Below are 24,058 nucleotides of genomic sequence, written 5' to 3'. Positions count from 1 at the left end.
ACTTGTGTTGCTCCTTTGGAGCACCTTCCTTGGTCTGTAGCTCACGGCATGACAGCCAGATACCTTCAGGGGGGTGCTGGGGGGAAGAGATGTGAAAACCCACTAATGATAGTAATGACAATCAGCTATGTCCTCTGTGAGTTCCATCATTCTTTCTAATCATGATAAATGGGAATGGAACAATGTGACAGGTTAGCAGAGCTTATGGTGTTATTTGCAGAAGCCTAAGATAAAAACAGGAGGCCTGGAAGAAAAATCAAGTCATGGTATAAATGAATTATTTCAATAAAATGTGACAAAGAGAGGAGATGTAAGGAAAGCCAGAGCAACTCAACCTACAAGTAACTTCATAAGTGGGTAAATGAATACAGGCTAGTATTTTAAGGCTGCCAGAAGCACAGGGTGACAGAAGACATCTGAGTTGGCCAGGATGGGAAGAGGTGATCAAAGGCATCCTAGGCTGGAGGTCAGGTACAGCTGGAAATTGCTGGGGTGCTTTTTCTGTGGTAACTGAGACATCAGTACTGTAATCAGGTTCTAGTGGCGTCCAAGGGGGTTTTTATGTGGTGCTCAACTGGGTAATACTGAAACAGGTGTTCATGCAATTCTGTCAGGTTTCTGCAGGAGGTATCTGTGTATCCATCTTTGAAGCAGTTGCACCACAAACCACAGCAGTGAGTGTTCACTGCAATTGGGGGGACTTTTTTTCTCTTTAAAATAGTTTTGATGTCTCATGCAAAGAGTGCTTGCAAATTGTGGATGGAGGAGGAGTATGCTGAAAGTTCGCTTTCATTCTAAACAAACACAGTGGGTTTCAGTGCAGCCAAGTCCCTGGTTTACGTACTTGGAAGTGCTGTGACAGGCTTTCATCTCTCATTTGTTGTACTCCTATTTAAAAAGGGTAGCAAGGACACCCTGGGAAATTACTGACCTGTCAGCCTCACATCTGTGCTGAGGAAGATTATGGAACAAATCCTCCCAGAAGCTGTGCTAAGGCACATGGAAGAGAAGGAGGTGATACAGAACAACCAGCATAGCTTCATCAAGGGCAAGTCCTACCTGCTTAACATAGTGGCATTCTGGGATGGCCTAACTGCATCAGTGAGCAAAGGAAGAGCCACTAATATCATCTGTATCGACTTCAGTAAGGCCTTTGTTACAGTCTCCCTCATAACATCCTTCTCTCCAAACAAGAAAGATAACAATTTGATGGGCGGATTTTTCAGTGGATGAGAAACTGGTTGCAAGGTTGTACTCAGAGAGTGTGGTTCAATGTCCAAATGGAGATTAGTGCTGAGTGGTGTCCCTCAGGGGTGAGTGCTGGGGCAGATGTTCTTTAATTGGTCATCAGTGACATTATCAGCAGGATTAAGTGCACTCCCAGGAAGTTTGCAGATTATACCAAGCTGTGTGGTGATGCTGACAGAGGTGAGGAATGGGATACCATCCAAAGAGCTGGACTAGATTACTTTAAAGGGTCCCTTCCTACTCAAATGCTTCTATGATTATTTCTTTTTTAGAGTCTCCCTCTGCCAAGAAGTGTGAGTTTCCTTCTCCTTGCCACAAATGGCTCACCTGCCTCAATTCTTCTTTCACATCATATGTTTTTCAGTGTTTTCAAGGAAATCTTTGACCTTCATGAACAGGATTGAGGTCTTCTGTATCTTGATGTCCCTGAATTGCAAAATCTTAAGCTGTTCGGTGGCAGCAGAAGCACAGCAGAGCAACAGGTCACTTCTCTGCTGTATTTGTATCCCCTGGGAGATGTTTGCACTGCATCAGTGTAGGTTTCCAGTTCAAGTGACATAGAAAAGATTTCTGGAGGATCCAGTGGGTAGAAAAGCTGAGGGGGAGAGGAAACAAACCAAAAGAGATTTAGACTAAAGCTCCTCCTGTAAAGGTGCAGCTGCTGCAGAAAATGCAGAAGCTGTTAGGATATTTTTAACATGTTGATGATGAAATGGATAAGTCCACTGTTCGAAATACTGGGACCACTTTTCTGAATTACTGGCATCTGGGAAGTGGTTAGCTTATATACATGTATAGTCCTAGGCTACATCCTCACCCTCCTTCTCCGTTCTCAGAATTACCACTCTACATGTACAGATACCAGTGACCAGCAGTGACTGCAAGCCTTTCCTTCCTGAGAAAGCACCGCAGCATTTATCAATGTATGCATTAGTCATCAAAACCACCACAACTACTATATAGGCAATTAAAAAACCCTGGGATTACAGCATCTCTGTCAAGTTCTCCTTTCTAGGTGCATCCTATCTATTTCACTTTTCCTACCCAAAGTAGAAACTTCTTACAGCTCTGGGGCCAGGCAGGCAAATGTGCTTGTTCTGATGTGATGTAGCAGGGATTAACCCAACTGCCTGACATTCTGGGGAAAACCCAAGCACATAACTCCTGTGACTGAGCAAAATCTGGGCTTTGCTATGAAAATATGTGTTTGAACATGAATCAAGGGGATAAGTCTGAGATGGAACTTCAGTCATTTAATAGAAGTGGAAACTGTTCCCGGACTCTCTGGGACTCCAGTGCAAAGGGAGATGAACTTCTCATTCACTCGGCTTTTACACTGATCTCCTGAAAAAAAGACTTTGCAAGATTTTTGCACCTGTCTCAGAGAAAAATAAGATTCTAAGGGAAAGAGAAGGGGCTCCTGTATTTGAATGGAAGACTCAAATTTTACTATATAAAACACCGATGTGATTTGAAAGCTCTCAATTACAATGTTATCACATAACCACATTGTCTTTCTACTGCCTTCTGCCTTTCTCCTCACCTTGTTCCTGGCCACGTGTTCCTTTTCCCTATTGCTCCCTGGCTGGTGACTTTACCTCATTTGGAGCAGCCCAAGCCCCAGCATAACCTGAGAGCGCAGGGCACTGCTGTGGGCACCACTTCGCAGCGCCAGCTGAAAGTGATCCTCCTTTGTCAGAGCAGGAGCTGCTGGCTTTGTGGGATCCTATGGTGCCTAAGGGGCTAAGTAGGAGGAGCGCTGGATCTTGGCTCATCCAAGTGGAGATTTGATCCGTGTGCCATAGAACGATCTGAATCTAACATACAGAGTGCTTGTGCGCAAGGGAAGCAGTTGTGCCAAGTTCCCCCCACCAGTGTCAGACATCCCTCAGTTTCGCTCCCACTTTGCTGGTATGTAGCAAGCTGACACAAAATGCACACATCAGCATTTAGCCACGAATTTACAAATGCATAGGGATAGTTTCCCTTCTGCTGCTACTGCCGTACCAGTAACTTTTTGCATTTCCTGGATGTTTTTCTTAGCACAGGGAAGTGCTTGATTTGAAGGTTATGAGTGGAAATATATTGTGGAGATCATTATTATTTTCCACTGTACAGTGCTTTTTTGCTGATGTAAGAGAGAGCAAAAAATAGTGTGGGGAATTATAGCCCCAAATATGTAAATATCTGACTGCAATAAAAACCCCCTTGCATGGGGTTTGCGTTCGGATGTATTTTGGGTTCTCTTTGTGGTTGAAGAGTAAACACTGGGGGGAATGAATGTTGATGACATTTACACAGACCCAACTAATGAGAAAGGATTGAGGGAGGTAGAGATAATGTGAGAAATTCAAATCCACCCTTCATCCCGATAGCTGACTTTTGTCAATAGTGCTGCATGTGGGGCTTCTGATCCGGCTGCGGTGAGCAGCCGAGAAATGATGTCACTTTTTTACGGTCCATTTGTCGTGTGTGACTGCTGCAGTCTGCCTCTTGCTGCTTGTGTCAGAGCGTGACACTGCCAAATAAATAGAGGTGTGTCTTCCCCCCGGCTCCCCACGTCGTCCCTGAGGCTGCAGCCACTGTGAGGATGCGAGCACTGGCGTGGGGTGGGACAGGAGCTGCTGCGCTCCCATGGATGGTGCTGCTGCTGGTGTTGGTGATGATGTCAGTGTCCCAAGCAGGTGAGCTCCTGGTGCCTTTGTATAGATAACCTCAGCAGGGGTGGATGAAAAGCCTTCGTCTTTTATCACGACGGCCCAGAGGAGGTAGAGATCCCTCCTGACTGCCTAACACAGGGTTTCTCCTATAGCAGAGGGAGTAGATCTTCATTCCTCCTGTGCTAGGAGCTGGTTTAGCTGTTGAGAGCAGGGTGCAAGGGTATGGTCACAGATAACTCCTTATGCTGGCCCTGAAAGCATTGTCGGTGAAAGCATGTAAAGGGACAACTTCTTAAGCTTGCTGAATTTTAGGATCGCTGAGCCTCTAAATAATGCTGTTTGCTTTTGTAAGTTGCCACCTTTCTCTTTCTCAGCCATCCTGGAAGTAAATGGAAACCTGAGCTGTAGGTGCGTAAAGACAACTTCAGACTACATCAGCCCTAAGAGATACGACAGCATTGAGTTGAGGCCTGTGGGAAGCACTTGCAGGCGCACGGAAATCATGTAAGTGTCGTGAGTGCTTGGCCACAGCTATGGGGCAGAGATGCTCTTCTCTCCAGCAGCAGGGCCAGCACTGAACATTTTCCTCTGCAACCACCATACTTCTCTGCTTCCCTTCTGAAAGCTAAAGCCTTCCAAAAAATGCTGGCCATCTCAGCAGCACGAGTGCAAAACTACAGAAAAAAACTCTTTGAACAGCAGCAGTCTGTGCCCAGTGCAGGAGCGTGCTGCCTCCTGCTTCTTCCCCTTTTCCAGCTGTCCTGTGGCTCCCCTCTCTCGCAAGCAGCGTTCTGCAGCTTCTTGCTTGCAGTGCTGTGAGTGGAAGCTGGTTCCTGCAGTTCGGCTCTGTCTGTTCAAATCCCTCCCTCTAGAGGGAGCGTGATGCTCATAACCATCCCTTGCATTTCAGCATTAAACTGAAATCCTCAGCAAAAGTGTGTGTGAACCCTGATGCCCCTTGGGTAAAGAAACTGCTGAAGCGCATTGCCGGCATGTAAGTTTCTTTGATGAAAACCCTTGGTCTGGGGTAAGCAATGTTCCCTCAGGCAGCATCCAGTACCTGCAGTCCCAGGGCCCACTTTAGGGAACCAGGACTCCTGGGGTTAGCTGTGTCTTTCTGCAGGGTGCTCCAGCTCCCAGCACAGCAGAAGGGTTGCCAGGCTGTTCCTGTGGGTGACATCAGCCCTGGGGGAATGATGGTGACTTCCTTCAGCTCTGACGGGAGCTTCCTCCCCCAGAGCCCTGCACCATTCATGAGTTCCTCCTCCTTCTGCTTTTTGCAGGAAGAAAAGATAAGTTTCCTGCTAAGGAAGTTGGTGTTCGGAAGGGATGGTGTGTTCTGTCTCGAGACCTCAAGTCAAATAAAATTTGGGTTTTTCTTCCCTTGTGTTTTCCCTTGAACTGGATTTTAAGAGACTTCATTGAGCGTTCATCAACCTCACTTCTGTTGCTTTCCTGGTGCTGAAATCACTGCTGCCTGTGCCTGGTGCTCTGTGATTGATATCCTTTCACAGAGGTGCAGCAGGCACTACATGTTGCTTTGTGCACACAGTGTTGTTGCTGTAGGTCAGGTGTGTTAGGGGGTGGGGGCACCAGATTTCTCACAGATTCAGCACATGCATTCGCATCCAAGTGCAGGTGTTCACAGTGGGTATGGGGTCTGCAGGCAGCTGTAGGGCTTTTATAAGCAGCAAAAGGCAAATAGAGACATCCTGGGGCTGGTGTGAGTCTGTTTACTACAGAATTGGGATAATAGGGCTTGGGGGAAGGAGCAAGGGCAAGTATGCCAAAGCTCAAGATGTTTTTTTCAGGGTGAGAGCTGCTTGTAGGATGCATGTGTCATATACCTGCTGCCATTCAGCGTTGCTTGATTAACTTTTATCCCACTAATTATTAGTATCTCTGTAGTAAACTGTGCATCTTTTATGGATGGGATGGTGTGTCCTGTATATATGAATGGAGTGGGGCATCTTTATGAGATGGGATGGCTGCTACAGCTGACATGCAAATAGTGACTGTAGAGAAACAGTTAACATCTGACCACACAAGAAGAACAAACACTCCAAAAACTCCAGGTTTGCATGGCTGCATGAGCTAGGAACTAGCAGTGGGGGAAATGACAGCTACTGTTACCAGACCCAGCTTCTTTGGAAAAAGAAAACTGAGCCAGTTTCAGGAAGACTATGCCCCTGTGTGGCCTCAGGCCACTTTTTATTATCAGCATTACAAACCCAGCCAGCACTGTCAGCAGGAAAGGGCAATGGGTGAAAACCACCCCCAACCCCGGGGCCTCCCGTGCGCTGCCACACTTCTCCTATTCCCTGGCTCAAATAGGGGATGCTGCTGGGCTGGGGCCAGGTCCTGTCGGTATGGCAATGCGGGCAATCCTGCTGCTGGGGCTGCTGCTGGTGGTCCTGTGCTCTGGGGATGCAGGTGAGGCAAGGGGAGGCAATGCACAGGGCTGGGCATCATTTTTGGAGGCAGCATCTTGTTGCTGTCAGGGGCTGAAGTGTTTCTTAAGGGTCTTCAGAGGCAGATGCGCTGGCTTTGAAGGGATGTGGGGGTGGGGGGGATGCAGTGCTTGGAAATGTTTTTGGAGGCAGTTGGGAAGGTGGGTTTTCAGGTGGTGTGTGAGTTATGGCCGTGTTCCCCCCAGCCCTCCTGGAAGCCAACGGCAACCTGAACTGCCGCTGCGCCAAGACCACCACTGCCTTCATTCCCCTGCGCAAGTATGAGAGCATTGAGGTGCGGCCAGCGGGGAGCAGCTGCCGGCGCCTGGAGGTGCTGTAAGTGGCTCCCATGGCAGTGAGGGGGCTGGTCCCCCTCTGTCAACTACTTGGTTCTGTGATTCTCTTCCTTATAGGGGGACAATAGGGGCTCAGTCCCTTGAGCCTCCCCTCTGGAGGGAAAGGGGCTGAAGCCCTGCGTGTTTTCTAGGATTAAACTAAAAACCCTCGAGAGGATCTGTGTGGATCCCAACACTCTCTGGGTGAGGAAGCTCCTGCAGGACCTCCCGAAGCTGTAAGCATCCTGGCCCTGACCTGAGGGGCAAGCAGAGCAAGACCTGGGTTCCTGAGCCATACCTCGGCCCTCCTCTTTGCATGTTTTCCCCTTCTGCTCCTGACAGGAGGAAGAAAGCTGCTCCCCAGTGAGGCCTGACACGATGGCCCCATGGCTACACTCATGGCTGGATACTCTGCTCCCCAACACTGCTTCTCCCCCAGCCCAGAGGGCATTTTCCCCTGTTATGCACCTGTGGAAAGGAAGAGGCTTTTCCCCAGCTCCACAGTGATGCATCCCGCAGCCCCCCACCGTCAGCAACAAGTGAGATGTCCCCTCTGAGCACAAGACACTGAGGTCTAATAAAGGCAGCAGCCCTCCCTCATTTACCATCACTGTTGTCCCTGCAGCATGCCATGGGGCAGAGCCTCCTGCTCATCACTCCCTTTCCTGCCGTCATGTGAGCTGTGCTTGTAGGATGGGGCTCTGCTGGTTTCTGCACTGGGCAGGAGGTGCTTCAGGCCACGTGCTGGAGGGGAAGCAATGGCAGGGAAGTCAAATTCATGGGCACAGGGCAGATGCTTTTCCCCAGTGTTTCCCAGCCTATGAAATCCCCACTGGGTTGGCTATAAAGCAGCCCAGCAGTGGCTCGGGGGCAGTGAGGATGCGGGCGCTGCAGGCGGCACTGGCCCTGGGCCTGCTGCTGAGCAGCCTGCTGCCAGGGGATGGTGAGTGAGGGACCTGGGGACCCCCTGTGAACTCTGGGTGGGGGCAGTGGGCCCATGGGCTTCTCTGAGCTTTTGGCTTTCTGCTTCTGGCTCTCTCTGAACTCAAGTTTCATCTTTTCTTTCAAGCTGAAGGGGTGGGATTTGCCTGAGGTCTTCAGGCTGCATGTCTTCTCAGATCCTGTAAAGCTTGAGTGCTTTGCAAGTGGGCAACACATGGTTTAGTTCTGAGAATGTTGGTTACGTCTTCCAAACCCCTGCTGTAGGCGTGATATAAAATACTTGGAGCTGCTTCGGGAGAGATTGTCCCTGCACATGCTAATGCCTGCATGTGTCCCATGGGGGGCGGGATATGGGGAGGTTGGGGGCTGAGCGCCAGCTGTGGACTGCTGTGGTGCAGGTCTGTCACTGGAGAGCCTGCTGACCAACAAGAGGTGCAAGTGTGTCAAAGTGACTGCCCAGGTCATCGGCCTGGGGCTCATCCTCGCCATTGACGTGACGCCACCGGGTATTCACTGCCGGAGGAAGGAGATCATGTAAGTGAAAGTCTGGAGCCTGGCATAAATCCCTGGGCGCTTGCATCCTTTGCAAAGCTGTGTGGTGCCTCTCGCAAGGCCTGCGCTCTCTCAGAGGGTGCTGCCACTTGTTGTAAGGGGGATTACCTCACGGAATGGAGGCTGAAGACCCCTAAACTTGTCTCTCTCGCAGCAAAGTGTCAGGGTGTGTGCTCCCCTGTATGCATACTGGAGCACAGAAGGTCTTGGGTCAGGAGAGCTGTGGGGAGGGGCTGAGTGGGTCTGGTCTCCTTGCAGCCTCACCCTGAAGAGGAACAAGAAGGTGTGTGTGGCCCCTGAGGCACCCTGGATCCAGCTGCTCATCCACAAGCTGACGCAGAAGGATGTCACCAAAAAAGAAGTGGCGGCAGTCGCTCGGTCACGGGGGGAAGCGGGGAGACAGCCACCGGCCCCATAGCAGGACCTGCATCCCTTCCCCAGCACTGCCTGTCCCTCCCTCTGTCCAGCCCTGGTTTTGGCTGGAGGCAGGAGACTTTCTTCCCCTCCAACCTTCCCAAAACCAGGTGGTCTTGCCAGACCCTGGTGTTGCCCTACATTTTGATGATTCTACTCTCCCCACGCATGATGCCCACCCAGGGCTCAATTAAACTCTGAGTGCTCTGCCCTTGACTCTTTCCATGAAGATTTGTGTGAATATCATGTTTCCATTGCATGCAGCTCCAGGATGGGTTAGATGCGAAGCCGACAGGCAGGGCTGCAGGGTGTTTCCTATGTGTGCTGCCTTTTCTCTGCTCCAAGGACCTGGAGGTTTTGTGCTTCTTTGTGCATTTTCCTGCGCCAAAGGAAGGATCCTGAGTGGTGTGTGCTGTGAGTAAGACGTGGTCTGACCTCTGAAAAGCTCAGTGCTGGTGGCAGCAGTGCTGCCTCTCAGCTGTGTGAGCATGGAGAAATAGGAGGGTGTGGGAGATTTCCCAAAAACTGGTGGAGATGGTCTCTGAACATCTCTGGTGAGGAATAGCCCTGGATGGTACCTTTGTACCTTCCCTCTTGTGTCCCAGGAACACCAACAAGAGATTGTTGGAAATGGCACATTGTCTATAACTGAGACTTTTCAGTGTGTAGGAAGAATCATCTTGTGCAAGTGGAGCTGGCGTTCCCTTTTAATAGCGCATCAATTACTGCAAGTGGGAAATGAGCAGAAAGAATTCCTTACTACTTATTCCTGTGGGAAATGTGGAATAAGCATGTTGCTATGTTTCTGTCCAAGAGTGCTGCTCTTGCAACTGAGGACCTGAGGGCTGGTGTCAGGCATGGAAATGCCTGGAAGACTCGCAATATGTCGGTATGGGGCTGGTGGCTCCCAGGGCTGGCACATAGTCTGAGGGCATGGGGGAACAGAGGGCAACTCCTAACCTCCCGCTCAGCTCCAGGTGGCCAAGAGGCCAGAGGAGCCTCTGCTCACAGCAACCTCCCAATTCCATTTGCACAAAGCGCAATGGAAATCCCCTTAAAACTTCACTGTAAGCATGTCCCAGTGACACCACTGCTTCCCAATTCTCCGTGTGCAGTTCCACCTTCTGGGGGGAGGACACGGCTGTTGCAGAAACGAAGCACAAGAAAGAGGTCTGGCTGAAAAGCACCCAGCCTCCCCAAAGGAGAACTGCAGGAAGGGGCAGGGGGGCGGCCACACTGTGAGTTTATGAATTAAGGGCATCTTTAGCTAAAGTGGTGCACACAAACACTTTAATTGCTTCAAAAGGAAACACATGATGCAATAATTAAAAATTGAAAACAAAGCCAAAGTCATGTAATATGTCACTTGTAAAGAGAGCCACCATGATTTCTTTTTTGCTTTGGAACAAAGACAAATACAGACAAACGCAAATTTGGTAAATGCCTAAGTTTTAGAAACTGTTCAACAAAGAGAACAAGACCAAGTACCAGAATCACTCAAACCCTCACCCTCACCAGTGAGAGGTTTTCTAAGCTAAATACCTTGTATTATTGCAGGACTGGGGGAAGGAAGGAGTCATGTCACTTGGCATGCTTTGCCATCAATGATGCTTGAAAAACCCTGTACCAAAGTGCACGAGCTCTAGCTCTAGCTTCCTGTTTATTTTCAGACATATGTCAAGGAACTACTCCTGAAGTCCATCACCTTCCAATACAGCCAAATCTGCAAACTTTGTCACATCTGAAGACCCATCATAGAGTCAAATGACTTTTCTCGAGTCCTTAAAAGGTGCTAGTTTTGTCACTTTCTTGATGGTGCAATTTTGTCACTTTTCTGAATGTGTCATACCTGTGCCTATCTCACCAGCTCTGCCTTTTGTCCCAGCTCCATTTCTCAGAACAGAAAACCTGTGGTCAGTATCGGTGCAAATATTATCACAAGAGGAGATACTATGTCACCTATGGCTTTGCCTGTATCTAAAGCTTTACAATCTCCTTTGAAATTGATTTTTAACCTTAAAGTGCTTTCTGGGCTGACACTTGGCATAGAAATGTAGGAAATGAATGGTTTTCATCTGGTCTTCTTGGGTTTTATGCTGCTTTTGAACACTGAAGGGAGATAAAGGGAGGGTGTGCTACAATACTTCTGTACTCATTTAAAAAAAAAAGATGAGCTGCATAATCCAAGATGCCTTTCCTCGTTATGATATGAAGAGATTCAGCTAATAAGAACATATCTTAGAAAAATCCAAACCCCTCTGCACATAGCGTACATTTATTTTCCAGTCTCTCATCTGTATAAAACTCTGCAACCAAGCAGTTCGGATCCTTTTCAGGCATAGGAAATCTGACAGTCAAAATCTTCCCAATTCTGAAGCTAATGTGAGCTTCAGCAGATTCCTTTCCCTTTTCCATTCCCTTCCTTTCCCTTTCTCTTCCCCTGTCAATTAGCAGTAACGTAGCACACAGCAGGCTCTGAAGTCTGTCCCCTTCAAATCCACCTACATGCAACACCATCTGCTATACTGGCATGAAGTGAGGAAAGGAATTCTGTGATTATTACCAAAAAAACCCTGGATCCATTGCAAAAGAACAACAAGCCGATGTAAAACAGTGAGACACTTCTAGCACTTTGCTATCGTGTCGAGGGGCTGTAAGGAGTGTCTGTCGAAGAGGTGCGACAGGGAAAGCATCATTCCTTATGTTCAATTTGGCCTTTGGTCTTTATTATCATTACAAGAAAAACGTCTGTTAAGAAATGCATAGCAGCCAAGAACAGGCAAATGGTAATTAAGCACAAAGCGGAGGTCACCAGGGGATAACAACTGCTATTCCCTCTCACACCCAGGTAAGGGTGCAGATTGCACTTTCGTGTTCTTTCTCTTGCAGGCTATTGACTTGGTGTGGATAGAATTAAAAAAATCTTTCACATCATCCCACTATGTTAAATTTCATGCCAAGGGAAAGTTTTCAAGCAAGAAACTTAAAACACATCGGGAAAAACGAAGAGTGCATGACTGGGCTTAAATCTGATCTTTCACATGAAGGACTGTCAGCCCTGCTCCTACCAGGAAGGCATCATTACTGTGCTTGTGCTCTAGGAACCTCTGAAGGGCTTTTAGCCACCTCGTAGAGAACAAGTGATGTGAACTTTCCACATCTCCAATGCTTCCTTGCACTTCAAACCCAAGCTAGGTAAGAAAAGCTGGCCCTCGAAAGCCACGCTGATAGACCATAAGAAATCCAGCCCTGTATTCGGGATTTGGAAGCTGCGAGTGCTCGGCACCTTTGTAAACCAGGCCACGGGCTCTGGGTGCACAAGCACGGATTGGGCATGAGTTTAGGAGACCCCACAGCAAAGCTGCAAAGTGGGAGGCCCCAGTGGTCCACGGCACTGTCACAGCTCTAAACACCACGGAATGGTTCTGAAAGGTCAGTGGCAAAAACTCCTCAACAGGTTTGGCTCCAAAACTCTGGGCTATATAGTTGGTAAAACACAGGACAGCAAGGGGTTGAGACCAACAAGAACTTTTCTGAAAGGTTCTGCAGACAGAAGAGAGTGGCTTCAAACACACATAGAAAGCTTATGGATAAAATGAAGTATTTTCTGAATATAGATGTGAAAGACCGATGCAAAAAGCTTTTAACGAGGCCAATGGGAAGAAGAGCTGCTTTCAAAGCCCATTGTGCCAAACCTGACTTCAGCGCATGGTACGCAAATGTTCACACCCCTTACATCAAAATAAGGAAACCAAAATATTCAGCTACAATGTACAAAATTCTCTTTTATATATATATATATATATATATATACACACACAAAACCCCATATCTAACAGATTTACCATATTGAATTTTAAAAAGTTGCTTGTAGAATGGTGCTGGATTTTTTTTCTCTGCTTGCTTTAGGCAGTGCTGCTGCTTAGAAGTTGACACCAGGCACGATATCATTGAAACCCAACCAAGAAAGCAAGGAGCAGGAAGGGGCTGAGGGCTTTTTCCTAAGCACGGGTGGTGAGGGCACTGTGAGGTGCCCAGTGCCTAAGCATGGGAAACAAGAGAACCACTGGTTTCCCATTAATGTGTTTACAGTTAGGGATATTTTGATCTCTATTACTTCCCTCCCTCTCCCCTATAACATACCCTAGGAGGCACTGTCAGCCTCTATCTGGGTCAAAAGAAAATGAGTGTCACCATCTGGATGCTGCAGATGATTGTGAAACAGATCTCATCCCACGCAAGTGGCTCTTGGCTGATGGCTCCATGCTTCTTCTTGTCTCAGGGCAGAGCTCTATGAAGAGCAGCAGTTCTACTCAGCTGGAAAAAAAGCACAACCCCTTACTGCTCCTTTTGTAGGAAAGGGGGAGAAACCAGAGGAAAAGAGGGAGGGAGCCAGGCATGTGTGAGGTGGGTAAACATGCCCTGGTTATGTGCATCGACTGAAACAAAAACAGAGTTCTAGAGATTTTTTTAAAATCCAGAGGTTCTGTGCAACATCTGTTTAAACAGCATTTTAAAAATCACACAGCATAATGAAGGTTCTGAAGTGCATTTTGAAGCAGAGAAAATCCAATTAAACACCTTCCTGCAACAGAACACTTCAGTCAGTTATAAAGCCAAGGAAAGTACAACATAGCGGTTTATAATGTTTACCAGGTGCTGTTGTTTCACCCCACCCTCTCCCACCCTGATATTACAAAAGATTGTTGCCGTTTTTTCTTTTTATTAATAAATGGGCTCCTCTGCAGTTCATATACAATCATAGGTGAACTTTAAATTCCATTTTATACAAACATCTCAAAAAATATTGGGAGTGAAGTATGGTGGAACTATTGCTCACGTTGCTAGTTAACATGCGTGCAGGACAGGAGGAGAATGGTTGTTAGTGCACACCTCCAGAGCAGAGAACCCCTCCAGAAGAGATACAGTAGCTGATTACAGAAAGGTAATGTCCACAAAATTAAGTTTTTCATGCTATTCTACTTTCCAGTACTATACTCAATTGCTGTCTCAATTTACCTGCATGGCTAGGTGTTGAACGCTGAGGTATATTAAAAAGGAGATACCTGCACCTAGAGGAAAATTCTTTAGAAAGGGCTTTTTTGGTGCTGCACAAAGCAATTTACATCCGTTAATTTCACTCAGCGATGGTAATTTCCAATTTGTATCAGACAATAGATGACGTCTCCAGTTTTAGGCACTTCTTTAAAAGGGAGCTGTCTTTTCACTGAACTCATCTCAGCATTCTGCCCCACTCCTGTCCCGTCCCCCTCAGCAGAAGTCAGGGAATACTTCTACTCTGGGTCCAATTGATTTTTCCTATGGATAATTTCCTACATACAAAACAACAAAGGAAACGGAGTATCAAAGAGTAGAGGAACAGCCTGACTTGTCAGTTCTGAGAGACAGAAGATGGCTCCTTAGCATTTAAACTAATTATTTAACAATTTAAATTTGACTTTTAAGTATACGAATGAGACATAAATATAGGCTATCAATCTGTTTAAAAATTGCATTCAGATAATGGAAAATTTTTCATTTATTAAAAATATCACATTTTGAGACTAGAAACAGTAAAGTGCATGAAAAGTTTAAAATATAAATTCAAGAAAATCTTATAGCAGCAAAAAAGCAGAATAAAGAAAAACTTAAAAACACAGACACAACCTTTTCCTATTACTGTGCCATTTTTCTTTTAACATTAAGCAGCCAACCAATTTTCTTCCAGAAAACTACATAAAGTTTAATGCCCCTTGAGGCAAAGATTTGGAACTGGCCACCAAGAGCATAAAAAGAAAAAAAGGATTTCTGACACGTCTCAAGAGCATTAACAGCTGAGAATGAACCAGAAGGTTTTTAATTCAACCCTGACCAACAACAGAAATGAAAGATTACTCAAAACATCTGACGGCAATTTGGCAACTAGGGTCAGGAAAAATAATGCAGGGAATGATAACAGCTACCACTCTCTTCCCCCTGTGGAAAGGCTGCTTCACACGTGCTGTGGAGACAGAAGTGTGATCATTTCCAGCAGCTTTTTCCTGTACCCTAAGCATAACCAGTTCACCCAATGCCTCTAATCTTTGCAAAAGACCTTTGGAAAAGGGAACCTAGAGCAGATCTGGAACTTCTCCATTCTCAAAGACTTGCAATGGCTTGCTTTAAGTGCAAATCCTTTCCAAATCCTGCTCCCGAACTATTCTGCTGACCAGCATGTTGTCTTGGCTTGCCAAAGCAGAGACTGTTTGGATTCCTGAACACCTTACCCAGAAAGAATCAGGCTCTTCAGAGCTCCAAAACAAGGTTACTGTCACGTCTGCCAAGCAAGCACTCCGTAATGGCATGCAATGCTCACGTATGGATTCTCGTGAGAAGTAGGTTCATTGGAATTTTGGTTGTAAACGGAATTGCATCAGAATTTAGACCTCAAATTTTTTCGCAGATATGAAGCCATCTTTGGTTTTCTAGTATTAGATAATGGGCAGGGCCACATTGCTAATAATTTATAGTCAGGTATTAAGTGCTTTGCTAATGTGCAAAATTTATTTTGGACACAGAGCTCAGTCTTCACTTTGGGTTCAAACAGAATTTCTAATGTTCTTCCTACAAAGCAATCACTTCTATTCTTGTTTTTTTTTTTCTAAAAGGCTTTTCTCCTAAAAGGTTGGCTCATTTTACCATGTTCTGGAAAAAAAAGCATTACCTTTAAATATGTTAATATGTAAGTTTTTAATCTCATTTGTCCATTTCTAAGTGCAGCTTCTTACCAAAAAGAAAAAACTTGCCAGTTAAAAAAAAAAAATTAAATTAAAAACCTGGAAAGGGAATAATACTTTGGTTCCAGCCCTAGTGCCAAATGATACCAGTATGCACCAAAATGTGCAAAATCTCATATCAAACACATAAGGAAAGGAGCTTGAAGAAGCAGCTTAAGGTTGGCCATACTTCACTCCTATATACTTTGATTTACAACTGTACAGGTCCATAACAACAGGTCCTTGCCCTCAAAGGGGCAGGGCTCCACTACCTCCTGTTAGGCAAGTGCACACCGTTGACAAGAGGCAGGAGCGGAGGATGGAGTTCGAGTTGTGTTAACAGTGAGAAGTGGTCTGAAGGGATGTGAGGGTGTGGACACCCAGTGATGTTGTTCTCAACCAGCCACTGAGGGTCCAAAGGCCCCAGGACACCAAGCACGTTCATATGAGTGTTGGAATAGAAAATGTAGTCAATCACACCCTAGGGAGAAAGAGAAACACGAAAGTGAGAACAGACCTCGGTTCTGGTAACCTCAACTCGACTGGCTGCTTGCTGCGATTCCCAGGAAGATGCACAGCACTGCCACTAGGGTAACTGATGTGCACGCTACTTTGCACTCAAAGTGCTGCATCCGTTTTCATTAAGACTCTGACCAGAGCCAGGTCAGAAGCTTACAAATGCCAGCAAATCAAGGACTTTAGGGTGGTAGGAAAGCGTCCAGCAAGTGTAGGAGCCAGTGATGAAGCACTTACAGGGACAGAGAGAAATGGTCAGAAAATTAAGATAGCATCCTGGAGAGACCAGGTCAATGTCTGCCATTTCAGAAAAATCACTGCTTACTTTGAAATCAAAAGTGTAATTGGTGTAAGGCATCAAGTTGTTTTCATAGGCGCTCTTGAGTTGGAAGCCATGTGTAATTCTTCCTTCAGAAGCCCCGTTCTTTCCACTGCCGCTGAAGTTCATGAGACACTCATTGTAACGCAACTCCTTGAAGTCCTTGTGGTTGTCAGCTACTATGCCATTGCTTAAGTACTCCACTACACCTGTTTGCAAAGGAAAGGATTCAGGCAGTTGCTTTAACATACAAGATTCATGAAATTTTGACCTTGGAATTAATGGAAACATCAACGAGAGACCACGTGAAATCAGGAAAAAAAGAGCTTTCCATTTAAGCATCAACCAGCACAGTGATCTTGCCCACATCTGATGCATTTACACCTTTCTGACAGGCAGCCACAGAACACAGGTGCTCCATCACTGCTGCTACAGTTCTTCTGCTGCAGTAAAACCAAAGTATGTGTATTGTAATGTGTATGTGACACAAGGGGTGCCAAGGAGGCAGCTTTCATACATACTCCTGTTATTACAGTATCAAACGTCATAATTACTAAAGCAAGGGCATCTCTGTAGGAAATTTTCACGTTATGTCATGAATGCATGTCCATCCTACTTACTACTGCTGCTCAAGGCATTGCTTTTTATTTAAGAATTTTATTTAAGATCTATTTGTGCTTCTCTATGCATCTTTTGAAGCACGACTAACTTCTTACAGAATACAACAGATCACGAAAAGCAAGCTACACAGCTGGGGACCTGCATTTTCTTCATTCAAATTTTGGAAAACAATTGTTAGTAAGAAAGCTTTCCAGAACGCCTACCCAGGGCAGTACTGAGGGTACCCAGTGTCCCTCAGCAGAAAAAAGGGAATCTAAAAAGGTTAAGTTAAAAATTAAGACACAGTAATCAGCCTTACCTGAATCAGGCAATGAGTTAAGATCCGCACAAAGCACCAGGGGAATAGAATTAGGATCTGCTGTTGGGCTACCAGGCCTGCTTGAGGCTTTCTCAAGGATATTTTTCAGTTCTGAGACAAACATCATAGTCTGAATGAGTTTCACATCTGAATATTCGGGGTCCCAGTGCATGTGGGCATTAGCCACAATGAGCAGCTGTTTGTCCACATGAAGAGATTTAATACCTAGACAGAGAAATACACTTCTTTCAGTGACAAGGCTGACTGTGTGAACACAGCAGATTTCTCTCCCATTACGATCAGAGTGTAACTACTAAGGACTTGAAGGGACACACACCAGGAGACGGATATACTTTCACTGCTTTCACTGCTGAGAAAAAAGTGTTACTTGAACCACTGTTACTTTACACTACTTCACCAAAACTCGCCACAGGAAATGCATAATCAACATGATCCAACAGAATTACAGTTGTATTCCTTCTTTACTGCTTCACTGCTTTTCTTAGCATCTTCTGAATGTTCTCCCTTTCTCTTCATTTCCACATCTCTAGGACAGACTTTCTCAATGACATTTTCCAATGTGCAGTCAACTACGGAGTATTATGAATTTCACAGTGAAGGTAGTTATCACTTGACTTTTAAACCACGCATCTCTACTCATTGTTTACACCACAAGAGAGTTTCTTGACTCTTAGCTGCCACAACATGGAAAATTGTTCCCTTGGGGAAAACTCAAACCTGCTCAAATAAATGAAGCATGAACCTAGTTGTTGGAAAATACTACAGCTGCTGCTACTATTTATCTGAGAAACAATACTCTGAAAGGTGTGGCATAAAGCAGCTTCTTGCTGTCCTGCAATCTGGACATCCTGCTCCTTTGAAAAGTACGTATTAGAAACCAGTGATCAAAAAGCAGAGATACAGACAGAGCAGAATGGCAATTCTAAGTATCCTGAAATTGTCTTCTGCAACTGACCAAACATAACAAAAGTATGACAGCCAGTCAATCAAGTGGCATCAAAAGATACCTGATAATATCACCCTTCCACATCAGAACCTCAGCACTGTCGTGTAATCACTAGGAGAGGATGGAAGAATTCAGTCAAGGGAAAAAAAAGAGACTGGAAAATAAAAGTTGAGCAGTAGCAACAACTACTGGTAAGAGCGTAGACATGCAAACACAGTGGCCTTGAAAAATCCTTACTTGTCAAGCAGAATTTTGTATTCTAACTAAACAAAGACAAAAGCTCGAAAGGAGAAAGCTGAATGCTGGGCATCTGGATGAAAGTACAACTAGGACAGGAAATCAAGACACCTGTGTCCAGTCTTACCCACCAACGGGCCACCCTTTCTCAAATTAGCACAGAAAACTGTGCTTGCTTATTTGCAAGTATTTGGTGACCTCAGCCAATGGCAATAATATTACACAGAGATGCATTACCTAAGGAGTAGGTCATGCCTTCAGGTGAAACTCAGAGTCAATCTATGAGATAACCATGTTCATACTTACTTGCTCCAAATAATTCTTTGTGCACTTCTAACACCACAGCAACTCCGATGTTGTCTTTTGTCATCACTCTATTTAACATAGCTTCTGAACCTTCAGAGTTAGCCATTGCCACCTGGTTGAACTCCACTGTATGCTTCTGCACCAGTGAAAATCTGATTAAACAAACAGAATCACGTGTGACTATGTGTGACAAACAGCTGCCTGGAAGACCACATCCAAGGACAAAGCCTACAAGACAGGATAAGGCATGTTCCTTTTGTTCTCTCATTTCCTAAAGCAGAAAGAATTCTAAGAATTATTCTTCCAGCCAAGTAAGGGCTGCCTGTCTGGCAAGTGAAGTACTCTTCTGGAAGATGAGTACTTGTCTACTTGTTTCCATGCCACATTCTGAGAGGACTATTCAAGGCAATGTACAGAGGTTACTGCACCAGCTCTGGAGTGTTCTAGGCAAAAAATTGATAATTAAAGGCTTGTTTTTGCTTTGGGCAAATGTATTATTAAAAAAACAGCTTCTTTCTAACCCCTAGCCATCACCATCAGTTTTGTTCATTCCTTTCCAAAATTAGGATGCTTCAAAGTGCCTCGCTTCAGGACAAAGTGAAAGCTACCTATTGAAAGGAATTTTTTTTTGTTTCTGTCCTCTAACAAAATAATAATATTGAAGAAAGTAAAACAATTATTAGCTATCTTCTGTTCTTCTTACTGTGAGAGCCAAAATGTAATTAGCAGTTCACTATATACCCTTCCTCAGTATCAAGGTTTAAAAACATCAGTTGTTGGTTTTCACTGACATCCCCTGTTCAAAACCAGTTCATCTCATTTTAAACATGGGATATTTTTGTTTCTGGAAACAATGAAAGCTTTGAAAGGGAGCTAAGGCTTTGTGAAGCTTCCATTCTAATTACTGACATCTGTTCTGAGGGAATATTCAGAAGGATGCCCATGAGGTACAACAGAGGTGTGGCTCCATGAGCAGTTCACACAAAAAAGAAGTGTGAATAGTGTGAATGCCATCACCTCTCTTGCCTTCCTAATAGTCTGATGCTTTTAGTGCAGCGAAACTTTATAGAGCAGGTGTTCAATAATGCAACCACATTACAGCAGAGTATTCAGTAATCCTGTGGCAGCAATACACCTTTTAATACCAGAAGATTAAGCCAGATTAAAGACCTTTAAACATTAATCTTAGAGGGGTGAGACTTGTTCAGCAAGACAGAATTTGTAAAGAAGGTGAGGCATTGATTATATCAGCCAACAAATACACACATAAAGCATGTATGTTTTCGGTCATACTATCTTCCCTTCAACTTTCATGTTCCTTAAGTTGTAGCTTTGTTCACAGCGTGAAAAAAAAAAGGGAAGGCCTGCTGCAAATAGTCAGAGCAGCAAAACGAGAAGGAGTATCATTCTCGGTATATCATTCTCGGTACTGAACTTTATCTTCTGTTTTATAGCACAGTAATTTTGTCACTGATGCCCACTGAGAGAAGGAGACTTTGAGACCTAAATGTCACGGAGTTAACGAGATCAATCTACAATACTGAGAACCAGAAACAAAAAAACATAAAACTATGACACTAAATTAAACTACTTTTGATGTATTTAAGAAGAGCTGCTTCTTACTTTTCAGTTTTGAAGAATATAGCACAGCCATCCACATGCTTTTTCTCCTGCTCAGACATGATTTTGGCACGTGACTTCGGAGAAAAGAATCCATCGTATCCTCGTTCTTTCAAGGCTGGCAGAAAAAGAGTGAAGTATTGCTCCGTTTCCACTTCCTAAAATAGAAAACAAATACTTTAGGCTAACAAAGTCAAGTAAACCCTTCCAGTGTGACAGCTATTGCTTGTCCTGGCTTGCAATCAGAAGCCCTCACTAAAGTCAAAAGCTTCTGTTTGTCCAAGTCATGTCACTTCTTCGACTAATGGCCTGATGGAATCAGATTTGCACTCCTGGATATCTTGGAATCCCCTTGAAAGGGAAAGTGACGGGTGTACTTTGAAGAGCAACAGATTACTCTGCTGCTTTTGACATCTGAGTGTGGGTACTGTCCTAGATTAAAACTCTGTGCAGGATGACAGGTATCAGCAGCAGTTAATATTTAACCTTGAGAGCTCTATCGCAGCAGGGTCTCTCCTTGTTCTGTAGCAACACATTTTCTTTGTAATAACTTTTCATCTCCACGAGTACTCTCTTGAGGTTTCTGTACCGAGATAAATATTCTCTTGTGCATGATTTTTACTCATACAGACCTTGCTTAGAAACTGAAGTATCAGTTTAAGGCAGAAGTACTCAACTGCTCTGAACACTGACAATGGATTTTTCGTAACAACGGTATATGTGTACCAATGACAATCAATATTTAACTTCGACATGCCAGTTCCCTCATTTTCTAGTGAGATTATTTTTGAGATGCTAACTTCTATACCAAGCAGGAACAGTGGCATTTTCTGTTTCTAGTGAAAAATAATTTTCCAGTTACCTGCAGACTAATGATATCTGCATCGCAGTTGACGATTTCTTCCATGATTCCCTTTTTTCTGTACTCCCAATTCAGTGCCCAGGATGGGCAGTAGCCATAGAGCTGCCGGGTGGCATATTTATCACACAACACATTGTAACACATAACTGTGAATGAAGCTAGAAAGAAACAAAGAAAAGGAAATATTACCAATCTCTGAAGGCAGCACATGCTGAACTTGCAGAGTGAAAACACTCAATCTTGTACAGCCTATTCTGGAGGGCCTACTGAATGCACGTGGGCTTATTCCACTGAGAGTTTCATTAACAGGACTAACAAAGGCCCCGCTGAGCCAGCAGTTATCACATAAGGCTAAACTCTTCCTAAAAATAATCAGCATTACTACCAAAATGAGACTGCTTAATACACGTAGCAAAGCAATACAATCCCATTTTGCAGTTTAATCTTTATTTCTTTTGGGAATGAAGGAAGGCAACAATTAGCAACAATCTCTCCAGGTCTGGGGGTTGGAGATGGAAAGGAGCAGCCATTTCTGCACTGGGTGAAGGCAAGGAAGAGAAAGAGAAATGAAGTAATGAATGAGCAAGCACTTTATATATTATTTGGTGCCATTAAAGAAGAAAAGAGAGAAGTCAGCATGCAGCTGACAGTTCAGACTGACACACTCTTCTTTCACATACAAAATTCTCAACTCTCTTTAATTTTTCAACAAGACTGCTCATCCTTGCAGAAAAAGAAGTGAGGTTTTACTGTGAGGTTACCTCACAGCTGTATTTTTTCTGCATGTAGTCAAATGAGATTGCTGCTCAGTTGTTTCAATTTTATACAACTGATTTCATGCCATTCACAACCAATTGCTTACTGCAGTTTTTACCATGAAATATCCTGCAGCTCACTCAGCTGATGCAGTGTTGTCTAGTGGCTTCTAAACTGTGTTTGTGCTAAGGAAATTGGATTAAAAACTGCAGTGAGATGCTGATTTGTTAAGGAATTTAAAATGGAAATGCAGAACTTAATGTAGTGGTGGCTTCCAAGACTTTTGGTACCTCTCCCCTTTCTTACTATTTTTTTTTTCTGATTTGTATTGTTCTTTAATTTAAAAAAGGCACACGTGATCTTAGCACCAGCTAAGGTCACCATCCCTAAAACACTACTGAGTTAAGTTTGGGCTGATTATTAATCTGATCTTCTCCTATAACAATAGTAGCATTTTTGTTCTTTACAAAAGCTCTTAGATGCTTCTTGAGGATTACATTCAAGACTTCAGGGGAAGAGGCATTGGATTTGTAGACTGTAGGTTGCCTCATGAACTTCATCAAAATCAACAATAGAGGGCGTTACACTAACTTCAGTACCACTCGTTCTGTCTCTTCTTTTGCGGACAGACTTCTCCAAGTCTCACCCTAGTCTGCCTATGCTAGGATACGGCATCTGTATGCAGTTATTTCACAGTTCTTGCTACTTCTGTGAAAAGACTTTAAAAAAATATTCTTTTGCTTATTCTTTTGCTTGGACATCGGTGGCCAGGAAATTAAATAATACAAAAAAGCCTAACACAAAGAAGAAATGACCAGCATTCCGTCTGAATTATAAAAGTGGTATTTACAGCACAGACACGTGTTAATTATTTAATATGAATTAACACAAATTGCTATCTTACATCTGATCCATGTAAGTCAGGAGACCGCTTTGAAAAAAAAGACAAAGAAAAGCTCTTCAGCACATCACTGTTTGAACATAGGGAAAAGAACCACAGTTTTACCTGAGGGCAGAATTTGGTCTCGCTCTTTCAAAGTAATCCATGGCCTTGGAGGCAGCTGCTCTGGATGAACTAAAAATAAAAGCAACACAAAGAAATAATAATTAACTCAGCTGCAAATTCTAAATCAAACAGATGAATGAACAATAATGTCCCATACTGTACTTCGCAACACCAATTCCCCATGCCTTTTTAAGCTCCATGGGAGACAAGGATATAGCAGTGGAGAGCTTATGGGTGAGAATCAAGGGGCAGGCTGGGAAGGGTGACACTGTTGTGGGTGTGTACTACAGGCCCCCTGATCAGGATGAGGAGGCTGATGAGGCCTTCCAAAAGCAAATGGATGTAGCGTCACGTTCCCAGGCACCGGTGCTTATAGGGGACTTCAATTATCCAGATATTTGCTGGACGACCAACATGGCCAGGCACGCACGGTCCAGACGGTTCTTGCAGTGCGTTAAAGACAACTTTCTAATGCAGGTGGTGGAGGAACCAACGCAGGGAGGGGCGTTACTGGATCTTATTCTCACCAACAGGGATGGACTTGTTAAGGAAGTAAAGGTTGGGGGCAGTTTGGGTTGTAGTGATCATGAGATGGTGGAGTTCAAGATCCTGAGTGGAAGAAGCAAAGCAATAAGTAGGATTGCTACCCTGGACTTTAAGAGAGTCAACTTCAATCTCTTCCGGGACCTACTTGGAGCTATCCCGTGGGCTCGGGTGTTAGAAGGTAAGGGGGCCTCTGAGAGCTGGTCAGCATTTAAACAGCTCTTCTTCCAAGCTCAGGATCGGTGCGTCCCTGTGAGCAAGAAATAGGGAAAAGGTGGCAGGAGACCTGTGTGGATGAGCAAGGAGCTCATGCGCAACCTCAAAGGAAAGAAGAAGGCCCATGAAATGTGGAAAAACGGTCTGACCACTTGGGAAGAATATAGGAATGTAGCCAGGGCCTGCAGGGATGCAACGAGGAAGGCTAAAGCCCGTCTGGAATTGAATCTGGCTAAAGTGATAAAGGATAATAAAAAAGGCTTCTTCAAGTATGTTAACAGCAAAAGGAAAACTAGAGAGAATGTGGGCCCCTTACTAAGTGAGGGGGGGTTCTGGTAACAGGGGATGCTGAGAAGGCAGAGATACTGAATGCCTTCTTTACTTCCGTCTTCAGTGAAAAGGCTCTCCCGCAGGAATCCCACACCCTGGAGGTTA

General features: G+C 44.7%; 4 protein-coding genes across 4 annotated transcripts in view; 3 read left to right on the top strand and 1 right to left on the bottom strand.

Annotated features, from left to right (window-relative positions):
- The first annotated feature begins 3,791 nt into the window (after window positions 1-3,791).
- Window positions 3,792-5,314, top strand: LOC104910575 (interleukin-8-like). Its single transcript, XM_019614560.2, has 4 exons — window positions 3,792-3,932; window positions 4,283-4,412; window positions 4,819-4,902; window positions 5,192-5,314. Exons 1-4 carry the CDS (start codon window positions 3,839-3,841, stop codon window positions 5,202-5,204), a joined length of 321 nt encoding a protein of 106 aa, XP_019470105.1. The 5' UTR covers window positions 3,792-3,838; the 3' UTR covers window positions 5,205-5,314.
- Window positions 5,315-5,421: 107 nt separating this feature from the next.
- LOC109367190 (C-X-C motif chemokine 13-like) lies at window positions 5,422-7,303 on the top strand. Its single transcript, XM_019614558.2, has 4 exons — window positions 5,422-6,341; window positions 6,565-6,694; window positions 6,846-6,929; window positions 7,036-7,303. The coding sequence occupies exons 1-4, from the start codon at window positions 6,092-6,094 to the stop codon at window positions 7,058-7,060; spliced, it is 489 nt and encodes a 162-aa protein (XP_019470103.1). The 5' UTR covers window positions 5,422-6,091; the 3' UTR covers window positions 7,061-7,303.
- Window positions 7,304-7,509: 206 nt separating this feature from the next.
- On the top strand, window positions 7,510-8,830 carry LOC109367188 (C-X-C motif chemokine 13-like). The gene is made up of 3 exons (XM_019614556.2): window positions 7,510-7,636; window positions 8,034-8,169; window positions 8,446-8,830. Exons 1-3 carry the CDS (start codon window positions 7,573-7,575, stop codon window positions 8,603-8,605), a joined length of 360 nt encoding a protein of 119 aa, XP_019470101.1. The 5' UTR covers window positions 7,510-7,572; the 3' UTR covers window positions 8,606-8,830.
- Window positions 8,831-9,869: 1,039 nt separating this feature from the next.
- LOC100539601 (CCR4-NOT transcription complex subunit 6-like) overlaps window positions 9,870-24,058 on the bottom strand; it is a 14,455-nt gene continuing 266 nt past the window's right edge. Inside the window, exons 2-8 of the mRNA XM_010709639.2 lie at window positions 22,865-22,969; window positions 21,103-21,260; window positions 20,244-20,398; window positions 18,621-18,772; window positions 17,111-17,335; window positions 16,198-16,400; window positions 9,870-15,837 (exon numbers count right to left, since the gene is read on the bottom strand). Of these exons, the coding sequence (XP_010707941.1) occupies window positions 15,625-15,837; window positions 16,198-16,400; window positions 17,111-17,335; window positions 18,621-18,772; window positions 20,244-20,398; window positions 21,103-21,260; window positions 22,865-22,969 (1,211 nt within the window). The 3' untranslated portion in view covers window positions 9,870-15,624. The remainder of the gene's footprint in view (window positions 15,838-16,197; window positions 16,401-17,110; window positions 17,336-18,620; window positions 18,773-20,243; window positions 20,399-21,102; window positions 21,261-22,864; window positions 22,970-24,058) is intronic.

The sequence above is a fragment of the Meleagris gallopavo genome, chromosome 4 (assembly GCF_000146605.3).
Source record: "Meleagris gallopavo isolate NT-WF06-2002-E0010 breed Aviagen turkey brand Nicholas breeding stock chromosome 4, Turkey_5.1, whole genome shotgun sequence".
NCBI lineage: Eukaryota > Metazoa > Chordata > Aves > Galliformes > Phasianidae > Meleagris > Meleagris gallopavo.
This window is presented reverse-complemented; position numbering and strand designations above follow the sequence as displayed.